Source organism: Copadichromis virginalis, linkage group LG3 (assembly GCF_057382275.1).
Source record: "Copadichromis virginalis isolate Kocher_CV1m ecotype Utaka linkage group LG3, C_Virginalis_male_GT1.1, whole genome shotgun sequence".
NCBI lineage: Eukaryota > Metazoa > Chordata > Actinopteri > Cichliformes > Cichlidae > Copadichromis > Copadichromis virginalis.
The window spans coordinates 24,108,664-24,125,280 of record NC_140620.1 but is presented as its reverse complement, the minus strand read 5'-3'; the positions used below and the strand labels follow the sequence as shown (position 1 = coordinate 24,125,280).

Below are 16,617 nucleotides of genomic sequence, written 5' to 3'. Positions count from 1 at the left end.
GTATAATTTTATTATACACATTCCACTGAACAAGGATGCAGTTTCTCACCGTTACTGTCTTCTCGTGAGTGTGAACGTCGTACTGATGAAAAACAAGCTGATACTGAGAGAAAGAGCAGTCATAGGATAGAGGATAAGTGAAAGTTAATGTAATGATATATAATAATCAAAGTTAGCAGCTGATACATGAGAAGAAATTCCTGCTAATGTTGTGTTGATCTATTAAAATTAGGAGAAAAATTAGCTTATCATTAAAATAATATGCTAATTATGACAACTTTACTGGAAAAATTAAGTGAATTTACAATGTATTTCTATACCTGTGTGCCTCTTATGAAGAAGTAGGCCCACCACCAGCAACAACAGAGCTACTGATAAAGCACAGATAACAGTCCACAGCAGAATGTCTTTTTTATGGAATTGACTTTGTGAAAGATCAGTTTCTTTGTGAGGCGTTGGAAAGGTGCTGGCTGCATTAGACATGAAGTAATTTAAGAAAGAGAGAAAGACAAATGAAAACAAAGAAAATAGGTATACACACACACTCATATATATATCCTGTTATATATATATATATAATCTAAATCACCTTTGCTTTGTTTTATAACAGCTAGCCAGCTCTCAGGTGATTCTCCAGCTCCATCAATGCTGCACTTGTAGAGTCCTTCATCAGACTTGGAGACATTTTTGATGGTCATGCTGCTTTGATACCGGGTCGCAAGAGATAAACCATCTTTGTAGAAGTCAGTGATGTGTTCTGACTGAGTTTTCTTGTTTTTACAGTTAAGGGTCACCTCATTTCCCTCCTTCACAGGGATGGTTGGACTTTCCAAGATTACAAAACCAGCTGAGAAATGATCCAATACATTTTATTATTTTTTACATGTTTTTGTAAACATCTGACTATGGAAAATTACATTATTATGAAAAGTGCTAAAACAACTAAGGCAGGTCCAGCCATGTATTGTAGACTCTGCTGGTTAATGCGTTTTACTCTGTACCCTTCACCTAATTTTGTTTCTCTTGTTAACAGATCACATTGAATATTAGTGTATTGTTGAGTATAAATAATGTGCTTCATATTCATCCTGATTGTCCTATTATGAGGAGATATTTTAAAGAAAGGTTGCCATATATTGTCAGTGAACACCAGTAAAGCTGAATTAACACACACACACACACACACACATGTATATCTATCAATAACAATCACTCAACATACCAGTGACAGAAATGTTCACAATCTCACTTCGTTTTCCATCTTCATTTTCACACCAGTATTCTCCACTGTGTCTTTCATAGATGGGATAAATTGTACAGGGTGATGTTGATGTGTGGGAAGTGTTCCTTATTTTATGGGATTTCCACTTCACTCTCCATTCAGTGGTGTTGTTATCTTTCTCACAATGTACAGAGACAGACTCGTATTCAAAGAACTGAAGCCTGTCTGGAACAAAGCGAGCGACAACTGCACCTGAGAGAGAGATATGAAGAAGGAAAGCAATCAAATCAATTTTCTTTTCTCAAAACAAACAACATAATATGTTGGCATTGCAAACAAAAAATAAAAGTGCAAATTTTGTTAGACAGTGAGCAGTGACATTACTTTCTAGGCAGGATCTGCTAATGTTAAAAATGCAGACCATTAAAGACTACAGTTTCAGAGCTTCAAACACTTTTAACAGTAGTTGGCATTAAAACTTTAAGTTTATATCAGGAATAAACTGTTTCTTACTCACCAGCAAGGTTACTGTGGCCAGTTTGTATGGCCATCATCACTAAAACATCAGTGACTGAAGAGACAAATGGAATTTTGTGCATCAGACATATGTGATTGCTAATCAATGACTGACTGGTTGAATCGGTACTTACAAAGTTGGATGCTGAAAGCTGCAAACGCCATAATGTCTTGCTGTTGACTGTGGGAGCATCAGACTGAAATACAACAAAGACAGAATCTAGGTTGGGACTTCCTCTTCCTGTTTAATTTATTTCTGATGTTTATGGTGTAACTTGTTAGATGGAATATATATTAGTGATATGATGCTAATGATGTCACATATATGATCCATTTTCTAGCTATTTTTTGTGAAAAAAAATTATTTAATTAATTAAATAATTAATTACTGTAATTTTTCTTTGTTTATTTTTAGAGTTCCAACTCAAGGATTTTGAAACAAAGATACTTGGACTAATGGTGGCAACAGATTATTTAGAGGATTAAATCCAAGATAAAAACTTTCCAGAACTAATCTTCATACATTCAGTAACACAGGAAGTCAAAGCTGTCCTCAATATGAAGAAGAAGGCTGCATCGTCCCGGTCCCCAAAAGGACCTGGCCCAATGAGCTGAATGACTTCCGAGGCACTGACGTCATATCTTATGAAGACTCTAGAGCGTCTCTTCCTCAACCTCCTCCGACCACAGGTACAACGTGCCCAGGTCCCACTACAGTTCGCATACAAGGCAGATGTCGGAGTGCAGGATGCCATCCTGTACCTCCTACATAGAGCCCACTCACACCTGGACAAGGGAAAAGACACGGTCAGGATCCTGTTTCTTGCCTTTAATACCATCCGGCCCTGTACGCTCCAGGAAAATCTGAACAGGATGCAGGTGGACCCCTGCCTAGTCGCTTGGATCTCCGACTACCTCACTGACAGCGGTCAGCAGCACATGAGCACCACAGGGAACTGTGCTGTCCCCTCTTCTCTTCACCCTGTACACCTCTGACTTCTGCTACAACTCTGAATTATGCCATATTCAGAAGTTTGCAGACGACATCATGGGGTGTATCTGGGATAATCAGGAAGAGGAGTACAGAAGTCTGGTGAGGAACTTCGTCACATGGAGTCACACAAACCACCTGCAACTCAACACCTCAAAGACCAAGGAACTGGTTGTGGACTTCGGGAGGTCCAGAGTAGGTCCACTGCCAGTTCAGATAGAGGGGGAGGAGGTGGAGGTGGTCAACAAGTACAAGTACCTCGGGCTGTGGGTGGACAACAAACTGGACTTGTCATGTAACATAGAGCACCTGTATAAAAAAGCCCAAAGCCGACTGTACTTCCTCAGGAGGCTGAGGTCTTTTAACATCTGCAGGAAGCTCCTGAGGATGTTTTACCAGTCAGTTGTTGCTGGAGTACTTTTCTATGCTGTGGTGTGCTGGGGGAGCAGCACAGCAAAGAAGGACTCATCCAGGCTGGAGAAACTGATCAGGAGGGCTAGCTCTGTGGTCGGCATGAAGCTGGACACTCTGGTGACAGTGGCAGAGAAAAGGACATTAAAGAAACTGATGGACATTATGGACAATGCCAGGCATCCTCTGCACACTGTTGTAAACAACCAGAAGAGTCTGTTCAGTGACAGGTTGCTTCTCCCAAAGACAAGAACCAACAGGCTTAAAAACTCCTTTGTCCCACACGCCATCAGACTGTTTAACTCCTCTCTGGAGGGGAGAGGGAGGGGAAACAGGAGGACAAAGGAGGGGGGAACAACTAAGCTGTAGTGCCTCTTCACCTCACTGTACAATACCTTTTGTTAATAGTCAATGGTGCAATAGACTTCAATACTTGAAATGTGCAATTCACTTGTATTTTTATTTTTATTCCTATTTATTCTATTTATCCCCTTTGTATATTTTATTTATATATGTCTCTGTATTTATATATGTGTATATATATAATATTCTGCTCACATTCTGTAACTTCTGTCGGTGCTGTGCTATTGGAAACCGAATTTCCCAGAGGAACCCACCCGAGGGATTAATAAAGTTTTATCTTATCTTATCTTAATGGCTGTTTTCCTCTCCCTTCACTTTTTGTTAGTTCCTCTGCCCTCTGCTGTTAGTCAGCCATTTTACACTCTTCAGTACATATATTATTGCTCGTTTTTACTGATCAATTGAACACTGAACCTTATAAAATTCAAGGGGCTTAATGATAGTCTGATAAGGTGGAATTTATTTTCTACTATCATGTTATAGAGTTTGTGATAATCAGTGTTGGTCAAGTTAGTTTAAAAAAGTAATTAGTAACTAATTACTGATTACTTCCTCCAAAATGTAATCCTGTTACTTTGCTGGTTACAAATTTTAAAAAGTAAATAATTACTTAGTTAATTTTAAAAACATGATACACAACCTGAATACGTAATAAAGCAATAGACCTTTCAGCCCAATTCTATTTTTTCTGCATAATCCATCATATAAAATTGAATCAAATGGAAAGCCTCTTTTTAAAACTTGTTTTATTATGTTTAATCTTTTAATTATATGGACATTGCATTCATCAAACATTAAATCATATGCAACTGTCCTTGACTTGAAGAAATTTGTTTAACATTTAAACCTATTTTCTGCATATTCCAATATTTTTGTGTTTACACTCACTCTTTCAAATAAATGCAAGTAAAACACAGCAAAAAATACATAAAATCAAAGATTCAGCAGCACTAAGTCCTGTCGCTCTTAAATCTATTTTCACCGGTTTAGCAGGAGTGGGGCCGGTGGAGGTTTTCCTGGTGCTCAGCGGATGTGTCAGCGAGGGGATCTGGGGGTTTCTCTGTGAATTTCACATTCCCCCGGTGGCTTGATAGGTGCTTGCTCAGATTTCAAATTAAATTTTTCACTGTAGAAAGAAGTTTTCTTCTCACACAGAGTGTACAGCAGACACTAATGTTTTTGTCACTTTTTACGGACTAAAAATGAAAGTAATGTAATTACGTCCACTCTTTAATCGCTGCATGGTCATATTCTCTCCCGCACTCCATATTATCGATTGTTGATCTACACACGGCTGTTGCTGCCACGGGTGTCGCACGTGCTTATGTCATTGTCATGAGACACTCACAAACAAAATCAAGATGGTTTAGTAATGCAGTAATGTAGCGTGCTTACGGGAAAGTAATAGTAATCTAATTACTTCTTTTGCAACCGTAATCCCTTACATTAGTTGTTACTTGAAAAAAGTAATCGGATTAAGGTAACGTGTTACTTGTAACGTTACTGTCCATCTCTGTCAGCCTGCCAGACTTGTGGTGACAAAGACCATAATGGAAGCCCTTTGTCATCACTCAGGACAGAAATGTGGCCTTGTCCTGTGAGCCACCATAAGACCCCCCCCAGCCAGGGGCCCGACCAAGCCACAGGCACCTGGGAATGAGCCACCAACACACCGACGTCTGAGGGCATCAGCACTGGCAGAGAGTGTGATGAGGGGAGATAGGCCCCCATACCTGGGAGGGTCTGAGGTGTTCTCAGAGAGTTGGAGTCTAAGACCCGACCTGACATATAGACACAGACAAACAGGCACACACAGACACAAACATGCATTCCCACCCTCATGCACACATATACAAATACTCAGCACATGTTTGGGGAGTGTGAGTGTGTGTACAGTGTCCAGTGCACCAGAGGCCCACTGGGCCAGGGCTGACCCTAGGCCTAGGGCATAGGTGTCAAACTCTGGCCCGCGGGCCAAATTTGGCCCGCAGCCTAATTACATTTGGCCCGCGAAGCCATACCAAATTACTATTAGAGCTGGCCTACTGGTATTATACAGCTAATATATATATTGTTTAGTATTAAGCTTTGCTTGTTCCATATTCAGTTTTTCAGCTAAACTTGTTTGAGTCCATAAGAAAAGATTCATTCTTATATCTGGAGGAAGATTTTTTTTTTCAATAAATATTAATGTTAGCCCGCGACTTTGTTCCATTTTGAATTTTGGCCCACTGTGTATTTGAGTTTGACACCCCTGGCCTAGGGGATGTTACCCTTTCCCTGGGGTGGAGACAGGCAGGCTGTCCCAGGTCCCGTAGCAGCATGGAGGCCCCCCGCTGACCCTAGTAGGCACCCACGCTCTCACCACCAAGCCCCACAGAACTCGTGGCACCCCATCCGACCCCACGACAGAGGAAACTGTACCCACCCCATCACCCAATCATCTCCCAGACTACACAAGACAATAGACACCCAGGTTAACTTCATTCTCCACCTCTCCTATATCTCTCCCCCACCTGCAGAGTGAAGGAAGGCCAAGGAACGTAAACTCTGATGAGATCAAAGCCACTTGACCATGTGGTCAACACTGTTGCCAAAGGGGGTCAAAATGGTGATAGTAATGTATGTATGTATTATTGTAGGGCCTACCTTACAATATAAAGCGTCTTGAGGCAACTGTTTTTGTGATTTGGAGCTATATAAATAAAACTGAATTGAATTAAACCTAGAATTTCCCCTGGTTAAACTTATAGTTGATTATATTCTGATTAGTATTAACCCTTTAAAGCCGGTCGTAGCGGGCACGCTCTGTTTTGCGTAGCTATTTTTAAATCCCGGTAGCACTGCAACCACGTGAGCTAGCGCAATAATTTTTTTTGCATATGAAATCGGAGGAGTTGTACTTACATCTTATGCCATCAGCTTGTCCTCGGTCACAGTTTCCTTCCACATAAAGCTTTGCAAAAACTGCATAAAAAGCACTTGCAGCAACAAAAACATAATATTCCAGAAACACGCTTTGCCGATCCGATCAGCTGTTCATAACACTTCCTACGTTGGAATAGACGTCAGCGCGAACTTTTGCATGTCCGCCATTACCTGCCCGAAACCGGAAGTGACGTCATTTTCGCGGATTTGTAGTTTTTTTTACCATCAGGGCCACAGGGCCTATACTGGTGTTTTTAAAAGTTATCTTTGACTTTATGACTTTCTGTGTCATTTCTGGGATGCTTAGGACTCATATTGCACTGCTGGAAATAGTTTATTTTGATGCATATGCTGCTTTTTTGCAAGTTTGCAGTATAATATTTATTTTCGTTTTTCCTGCAGTGTATAAAAATTGGTGTATTTCAAAAATAAAACTATGAAGACACTCAAAATAAATTTCCTTGGTAGGAAACTATTTTGTGCAACTTTTTTGTATTTACAGTTTTGAGGGATAAGCCTCTTAAATTTCTCTAACTAGAAATATATGTTAAAAAAGCAAAAACGATTTTCAATTTTTTTGTAGTTTATTGCACTTTTTTGCAATTTATGTAATTACTATGCACTTAATGAATACATATTATTAAAATCTGGGCTATAATGGTTGTATTGATGTATAGCAACTTGAAATGCTCCCAAAAATGGCTCCACAGCATGTAAAAATATAATATAAGCTCTGGCGGACTTGGTTTGGTAGTCTTAAAGGGTTAAGCAAGATTAACTACCAGCAAAATCACATAAATTATGACTCTGGGTTTATCAATCACAACATAATTAATATCATTTTCATATTTAAAATCATGCATAGTGATGGGCCTGAAACTTCCACAGTCTTATCTTCCACATCCAATAAAATCATAGAGCAAATAGAAAAGCATGATGCATGACCAACTGCTGCATCTGTAAGGAAAAAAATAACATACAACACCTGGAACACAAAGATATGAAAATGGACAGATAAATCAACATTCTTCTCTCTAACCCCACCCTCCATGACCATGTCGGATAGGGGCCGAAGCCCCCTGACCCAGGCCCAGTCATGCATCACCCCCACATGGGAGCGATGTGTTGTATGAAGGAGTGGGGGCTGGGGAGGGCTGGGATATATAGGTAGAGGAATACCGCCGGAAGGAGAAAGGCAGATAACAACTGGCTCAGTAGGCATCCCCATTTCCCACACCCCGCCACAGGGAAGAAAAAAGTGGCTCCAGGGCACCACCAAGCCAGAGGCAGCACCCACTGCCCCCACCACAAAGAGCAGTCTGGAGTGTGCAGATAAGTCCGAAGTCTTGTGGCTCATCTGCACACTGCAACACCTGCCATTCACTCAACTGACAGCAGAAACACTCAGTAAAGGGACTGAGTCTGAGACAAGCAATGGGTGCTCCCTCACCTGAATGCCTCACCCTACAGAAAGAACCTGCCAGCAAACAACAGCCCCCAAGGCATAGATGGGACATCTCAATTTGAGCCAACCTACAGCACTACACACAACGAAGCAGCCAAGGGGTACAGACCACCCCCGGGCAAGAAGGGACACCAGATCCCGATGCCCTGGATCCAATCCTGCCCAGAAAAGGCCAGCCACCCAGCTGGGGACCAGCACCTGTCACCAAAAGATATGGATTTCTGCTAAATTTATTCTTTAGACCTACAGACAGTGTCAGTGCGCCTCTGTCAGTGCGCCCCAGGGTGGCTGTGGCTACAATGTAGCTTGCCATCACCAGTGAGTGAATGTGTGTGTGAATGGGTGGATGACAGGTTGTGTAAAGCGCTTTGGGGTCCTTAGGGACTAGAAAAGCGCTATACAAATACAGGCCATTTACCATTTACAGACAGTTTTAAAAGAACAGCAATGAAGTTGTGCATCATCTTGTTTAGCAACCAATTTTTTAACTGCCATTTTCGCTGGAGCCCCTTGCACCTATGCCTTGCATATGACTATGTGTGCACATCATGTCCTATAGAGGTCACTGGATCATTTTGTATATTTTTATAGCAATATGTACAACACTATCAGACTGCTTTGTTCTTATTGTTCGCCATGTGTTATGAAAATAATACACCTGACATAAACTGACTTTAAAAAATAATATAATGCAGTTATTGTTCCTGACCAACAATAAACATGAAATAATATGGAACAAAAGGTTTAATTTTGCACTGGGGAGTTCCAGAGTTATCATGCTTTAGTCAGTTTGTAGTATTTGCCTTTATTAAAGGCCCCTAAATGTATTTTTTGTCTGTATGGGGTCATAATACCAGACAAGACCTCATGCTAGAGTAGAAAGTTGACACCTCTATACTTCAGCAGTAAGCCAAACAGGAAGAGGTTGTTAGTTATATTAAACTGCATATCGGTTTGGTGATCTGTCAGCAAGACAACATGGAGGTTATATTTTTCTACATTAGACTGTGTGAGTACTGAGATTGTTACACATCTGAGATGTTGCTGCTGTTTTTTATCTAGCAGTTGTAATAATTTGTAGCTCAATCGTTAGTATCAAACTAATTTTCACTAGAAGAGTATCAGTGCTATTGATTCTACAAATATCAGAATCCAAACTGTGAGCATAACTCTCATTTTTCTAAAAAAAAAAAAAAAAATTGGTATTTTAATGATTTCGGTGATGATTCTTGTGTAATTCTGTGTTCTGACCAAACACAATGCATAGAAGGATTTCATGCAAATTCTGATATGAAGAGATACAAATTTACACAGTGACCACACGAGGAGGGGAAGTTTTGCAGACACTAATGCTGCTTAAGCCCTTTGCAGAGTTTCCAAACCACACAGCGTCTCTATATTCGTATTTTTGTAACTCGTTTATTCTTTTTTTAATCTTAGTGTTTCGGCCTGACAAACTATCTGTAGTACAACCACAACGCTTCTTCAACTGTGTGAAAAGAGGCTGTGAATTTGTTTTGTGTGGGTCATTTAATGACTACTAAGTTCATGACCTTTTTATCCAGGGGAGATGAAAATTTGAACATATACTAATTTACATTAAAGAACAGGAGGGAAAAAAAGATTCAGTACAAGCAGGAGGAAAAAGGTTAGCAATCTAAGCAGAGATGACTACACCTCCTTCTCTTCCACCATCTCCAGTTTTCATTGTAATGTAATTAGCATCGACAGTGTTTTCATGTGATAGCATCATTACTTATTCGGCATAAACTGAAATGTATTCACCCGCCTGCAATATTTGAACCTTTTATTGCTTTATTAAAAGAAGTCATGATCAATATAATTGAGATTTTTTTTTACAAGCATTTGTTTTACTCTCTCTCTGTTGCTGGGGGCGGAACTCATTGTGGGTTCACGCCCTCGGCCCACGCCTCCCTGAATTGGAGACACCTGGACCTCATTAGGTTCAGCCAGCATGTAGGCCAGGAGAGGTCTGCTGTTCAGCGCTGGATTGTTGTGTCAGTGAAAACAAGTTCTAAGCCAAGTTTACTTGTGTTCTAGTGTTTTGTATTAACTTGCGCTTTTCCTGTATATAGATTTCCTGGACCCATTCCTGAGTGGTGAGTGTGGAGGGAGAGAATGGTCACAAGTGGAGAGAGAAAGAAGAGGAACGAGTGTGTTTCCCTTTTCCCGGATTCCTGGAGCGCCCGTCCCCGTACACCTGGTGAAAGACTTTGAATAAATTCTGTTGTGTGATTTCAAGCTTTGTAGTCCTGCGTGTTGGTCCTCAGGAGCAAAACCGTAACAACAACACTCCAAGCTACGAGAGACAAAAGGGAATTGAAAGGTATAAGTCAGGAGATGGCTACACAAGATTTCCAACACAGAAACAAAGCAAAGAAAAAGAAAGCACAGAGTTAAGTTAAATCTATTATTAAGAAATGGCAAGAAGAAAACTTGTGAGAGAGGCTACCTAGACACCTGTGACCAGTCTAAATGAGTTACAACCTTCAGTGACTCAGATGGGACAAATCACCACAAACACACAGTATCTACTGTGAAGCATGGTGGCAGCAGTATCATGCTCTGGTGATGCTTCTTAATAGCCAGCTCTTAAAAGCTTGCAAAGGGTAGAGGGTAACGGGAATGCAGATAACATCGCTAAATACTGGAGGATAATCTGCAGCCACAAGGATGGTTGAACAGATGCAAAAGACTGTCTACCATGCATATAGTTTTTAATGTTGCCTGTGCAGTGGTTGCATGTGTTTTCAGATATGAGGCCTATTTGGAGCCTCATTTGTACTCTATAGTGATAGTTTTGTATTATCTAAGTTGCCCCTTTCTAATGTCATGATGGAAAATTTAGTAATTTCTTTTTGACAAGAACAAATAATTTATTGTTTAAGCATGGAATCTGGGCTTTTGTATCTATAAGTAAGGGTGTTGTAGGGTTTTTTTGTTGTTTTTTTTACAGACAATCACATGGTGACTCTCCTTTGTTATGATCAACTTCCTGTTCTTCTCTACATCCTGATAAACTGTTGACACAGTTTTAAGGGTCACTCTGCTGCTGTTCATGTTAAGAAAACGTCAGTCTTGGAATGACCGTGATATGTAGAAAATGTCCATAACTGTTATAAATGCAATAACAACTCTTGCATCAATGTACAATGTTTCCAAAAAGATTTGTAAAAATACATTTGCTTCCCATTGTGTCTGCATAAGCAGATATTTTGCTTAATGAGAATACATTTAGTCAGAAAATTGTTTTTGTCCATAGATACTTGGTGACAACAGCTTGAAATGAGTAACATGATATAATTAATACGTTTTTAATAAATTTTCTTGTCTATTTTTTGTTTGTTTGTTTTTTTGTCCAAGCATCTGAACTATTAAACATATTAAATATGGTGTATGTTGTATGTGCCATAAAAATATATCAGGTAGCAGGAATAAAAATTTTTTAACTTAATAATACTACTGGTAGCATGAGGCGACACTTGGACCGTGATAGGCATTTACTCTAGGAGAGCTGGACAGGGCCGTAGAAGGTCCTTACCCAATCAGAAGGGCCAGTATCAGCTCCTTTGTGCAAGACTATAAGTAGATCATTGTAAACAACCACTCCCATATTATTCGCTCAAGAAACACAACATGTTAAGTGCTTCAACGAACTGTCACAATAGACATTCTAGTGTCAGTTTATGTGTCATTAACCTTGAGCTGAATTTAATTTGAATGTTGTGTTTAGGTTTCAGAAAGGCCCAAGGCTGCATTAACATTAGTGTATTTTCGATGTTTGTCAGTGGTTTAATGTGCTAATGGAAGTGCAGTGTGTAAAAGCAGAGTGTTATCATTTTGGCAGCTAGCAACACTAAATTGATTTAAGAAGCGGACCCAGCTGTTTTCTGTCTTCTGATGTGCAGTGGTTGTGGTTGACCTACATTTATTTTCCATAAATGTACTTCAGCTGCCAGTAACTCCCACTTTGAATCTGCACAGAAACAATACCCAACCCTCCAAGTTTACAGATACAGTGGGGCAAAAAAGTATTTAGTCAACCACCGATTGTGCAAGTTCTCACACTTAAAATGATGACAGAGGTCAGTAATTTGCACCAGAGGTACACTTCAACTGTGAGAGACAGAATGTGAAAAAAAAATCCATGAATTCACATGGTAGGATTTGTAAAGAATTTATTCATAAATTAGGGTGGAAAATAAGTATTTGGTCACCTCAAACAAGGAAAATCTCTGGCTCTCACAGACCTGTAACGTCTTCTGTAAGAAGCTTTTCTGTCCCCCACTCGTTACCTGTATGAATGGCACCTGTTTGAACTCATCATCTGTATAAAAGACACCTGTCCACAGCCTCAAACAGTCAGACTCCAAACTCCGCCATGGCCAAGACCAAAGAGCTTTCGAAGGACACCAGGAAAAGTATTGTAGACCTGCAGCAGACTGGGAAGAGTGAATCTACAATAGGCAAGCAGCTTGGTGTGAAAAAATCAACTGTGGGAGCAATCATCAGAAAATGGAAGACATACAAGACCACTGATAATCTCCCTCGATCTGGGGCTCCACGCAAGATCTCATCCCGTGGGGTCAAAATGATCATGAGAACGGTGAGCAAAGATCCCAGAACCACACGGGGGGACCTGGTGAATGACCTGCAGAGAGCTGGGACCAAAGTAACAAAGGTCACCATCAGTAACACACTACAACGGCAGGGAATCAAATCCCGCAGTGCCAGACGTGTTCCGCTGCTGAAGCCAGTGCATGTCCAGGCCCGTCTGAAGTTTGCCAGAGAGCACATGGATGATACAGCAGAGGATTGGGAGAATGTCATGTGGTCAGATAAACCAAAGTAGAACTTTTTGGTATAAACTCAACTCGTCGTGTTTGGAGGAAGAAGAATACTGAGTTGCATCCCAAGAACACCATACCTACTGTGAAGCATGGGGGTGGAAACATCATGCTATGGGGCTGTTTTTCTGCCAAGGGGACAGGACGACTGATCCGTGTTAAGGACAGAATGAATGGGGCCATGTATCGTGAGATTTTGAGCCAAAACCTCCTTCCATCAGTGAGAACTTTGAAGATGAAACGAGGCTGGGTCTTCCAACATGACAATGATCCAAAACACACCGCCCGGGCAACAAAGGAGTGGCTCCGTAAGAAGCATTTGAAAGTCCTGGAGTGGCCTAGCCAGTCTCCAGACCTCAACCCCATAGAAAATCTGTGGCGGGAGTTGAAAGTCCGTGTTGCTCGGCGACAGCCCCAAAACATCACTGCTCTCGAGAAGATCTGCATGGAGGAATGGGCCAAAATACCAGCTACTGTGTGTGCAAACCTGGTAAAGACCTATAGTAAACGTTTGACCTCTGTTATTGCCAATAAAGGTTATGTTACAAAGTATTGAGTTGTATTTTTGTTATTGACCAAATACTTATTTTCCACCCTGATTTATGAATAAATTCTTTACAAATCCTACCATGTGGATTCATGGATTTTTTTTTTTTTTTTTTTCACATTCTTTCTCTGAGTGTTGAAGTGTACCTCTGGTGCAAATTACTGACCTCCGTCATCATTTTAGGTGGGGGAACTTGCACAACCGGTGGCTGACTAAATACTTTTTTGCCCCACTGTATCTGTAAATTGAATGTGAACTTTTTTAGTGTATAGTGATAGTGTAAAGTTGAATTATTGGTTTAAGAATAGTTCCTCTCTGACACTGAAGTTCTTGTCATTTCTCCTTTAGATACAAATTGTGATTTGGGCATGAGGAACCAAAACTAAAACTTGGGTCTTTTTTGTTTGTGTTTAAAAAACGGAAATTTCTTTGGCTCTCTAAGTGGTTTCTGTATTGTATGCACTTCCTGAAAACCTGGTTTTCTGTGAATAGTTCTTATATAGCACTTCTAATCCTCCGGAGAACTCAAAGCTCTCTATACAACATACCACATTCACCCATTCACAGAAGCACTGCCTTCAATGCTTTGAAGTGCTTTCTAACTATACATTCACACACATTCATACTCCGATGGATGCATTGGAGTACACAAACCTCCGAGATGACCCGCTCTACCTCCTGAGCTACAGCCACCCCAACGTGCTGTCATTGTCCTCACAAAACAATACTGGACATATGCCTTTTGACCTGACGTTGTGACACTTTAATGTGATCCTTTAAACATGAATGTAATGTGCATCATGATTACAATAAAATGGTTGCATTTAGAGATGTTATTACAGTTTTTCTTGATTGCCTAAACACTATAACCAGGCCTCTAAACTAAAATTTCAAAACCGTAACGCTATTGTTCAAAAAGCTCACCCATTTCCCTGAACTATGAACACTATTCCCTGCTTTGACACATGACTCAAATTTGGTGAACTGTTACTGCAAAACTCTACACACAAATCCCTACATTTTACAGTGCTTACACCATGTAGTCATTTAGAAAGCACTAGCATGCAATAATGTTAACTTAAGTCAGCATAGCTTGAGCTCAATTAGCACACAATTAACCAGGTGGAAACACTAGGAGTCAAAATTTAGCACACACCAATCAGAACCTGCGATGGATAGATAAAAGGGCCAAAGTCAGCTCATTCAGGTTTGAAACAATGGATCCAAAGAGATGCAAAGGAAGAGGACGTGGTGGAGAAAGAGGACATGGTGAAAGAGGAGGACGTGGTGAAGGAGGAGGACATGGTGGAGGAAGAGGACATGGTGAAAGAGGAGGACGTGGTGGAAGAGGAGGAGGAGGTGGTCTAGGACAACAGGAAGGTGGTGGAGGAGGAGGGAGAGGTGGAGGAGGAGGAGGACGTGGTGAAGGAGGTGGAGGTGGAGAACGACGGCGACAAGGAAGGGGAAGAGCAAGGGCACGAAGACAGTCAGTCTCGGATGAAATTCGAGCCACTTTAGTTGACCATGTCCTTGTCCATGGGATGACTATGAGGGAGGCTGGGCAACGAGTACAACCAAATTTGAGTCGCTTCACTGTTGCCTCCATCATCAGAACCTTCAGGGAGGAAAACAGGTAGGTGTACTTGCAGTAAGACTGCTTTGTACAGTAACTTGTAAGTTACTGAACTTATGTGTCTTGAGTTTCAGTATGTTTCCATTATTTTCCTGTAAAATGAATGTGTGACAGTTACAGTAATGAGTGCTTCTATTTTTGTAGGACACAGAGACGACCACCTGGTGGAGGCAGGTTAAGGCTTTTGTCGGAGGAGCAAGAGAGGGAACTTGTAAACATGGTAATTGCAAATAATGTAATCCGCCTGCGAGAGATTCAAAGGAGAGTGATTGAGGATGATCATCTTTTTCGAGGCATAAATGCCATCAGCCTCTCCACAATTGACCGCATCCTCCGAAAGAATCAATTCCGGATGAAACAGGCATACCGAGTCCCTTTCGAACGAAACTCTGACAGAGTGAAGAACCAACGTGTGGAATATGTTCAGGTATGAGTTTTGATACTGTATAAAGTATTGTGTACCATCACAGCATGGCAGTTTATGCTGCCATTTCAGCACTCTTGAACTGTGGTTCAGGGTACCGATTGACTCTACTGTGTTATGTGTTTTGCAGAGAATCTTTGAGATTGAAGGACGGCCTGTTCCCCATGAAATAATCTTTGTGGATGAGGCAGGTTTTAACCTGACCAAAAGAAGGAAAAGGGGGAGGAACATAATTGGCCATCGGGCTATTGTAAATGTCCCTGGTCAGCGTGGGGGGAATGTCACTATGTGCGCAGCCATCAGCCAACGAGGGGTACTCCACCACCATGCCGTACTAGGACCCTATAACACTATGCTTCTCCTTGCTTTTCTTGATGGTTTAAGACAACATATGTTCCAGCTGGACTACAGGGAACCAGCACAGCCAGAGCAGCCTCACTACGTTGTTGTGTGGGATAACGTCAGCTTCCATCGCGCTGCTCTGGTTCGTGACTGGTTTACCAATAACCCAAGGTTTTCTAATATCTTTCTGCCTGCATACTCTCCCTTTCTAAACCCGATAGAGGAGTTATTTTCGGCATGGCGGTGGAAAGTGTATGACCGAGAACCTTATGTCCGTGTTCACCTCCTTCAGGCCATGGAAGAGGCCTGCCTAGACATATCAGTAGATGCATGCCAGGGGTGGATCAGGCATGCAAGAGGATTTTACCCCCGCTGCCTGGCTGGGGCCAATATAGCCTGTGATGTGGATGAGATTCTCTGGCCTGACCCAGACCAAAGACAAGATGCTGAGGTGGGATAATGTTTCTGGTGTGTGTTGTACTGTATAGTACATGAATGACAATGTGCCACTGTACATACATTGGTTGCGTCTTTTGTATTTATCATGTGACAAGGGTTTTGAAGGGGAGAACCATAAGCAACCTAATTGTTTTGGAACTATTGTTTTGAATTAATTGTACCAGTGTGCAAAACTCTGTTGTAGTGTGTGTGTTTTTGAGGGCTTGTGTTTGATGTCTGAGGGCAAAGTTTGGTTTTTCAGCAGGAGTGAATAGTTTTGGGTGTAGAGCTTCATTTTGACCTGGAAATAGGATGTTTGGGAAATTGAGTGAGATGTTATGGATTTGTGTTTACTGTTGTGAGGATATGAGGCGTAGTTTCAAGAAATGTGTTTTAGCAATCGAGAAAAACTGTAACTCTATTATCAATATCACCTTATCGATTCTCTTATTCTCCATGGGTTCACATC

The 16,617-nt window shown here is 41.1% G+C and overlaps 1 protein-coding gene across 1 annotated transcript; it reads left to right on the top strand.

Annotated features, from left to right (window-relative positions):
• The first annotated feature begins 14,658 nt into the window (after positions 1 to 14,658).
• Positions 14,659 to 16,240, top strand: LOC146713552 (uncharacterized). The gene is made up of 3 exons (XM_085448768.1): positions 14,659 to 14,944; positions 15,089 to 15,371; positions 15,499 to 16,240. The coding sequence occupies exons 1-3, from the start codon at positions 14,853 to 14,855 to the stop codon at positions 16,168 to 16,170; spliced, it is 1,047 nt and encodes a 348-aa protein (XP_085304894.1). The 5' UTR covers positions 14,659 to 14,852; the 3' UTR covers positions 16,171 to 16,240.
• Positions 16,241 to 16,617: the final 377 nt, after the last annotated feature.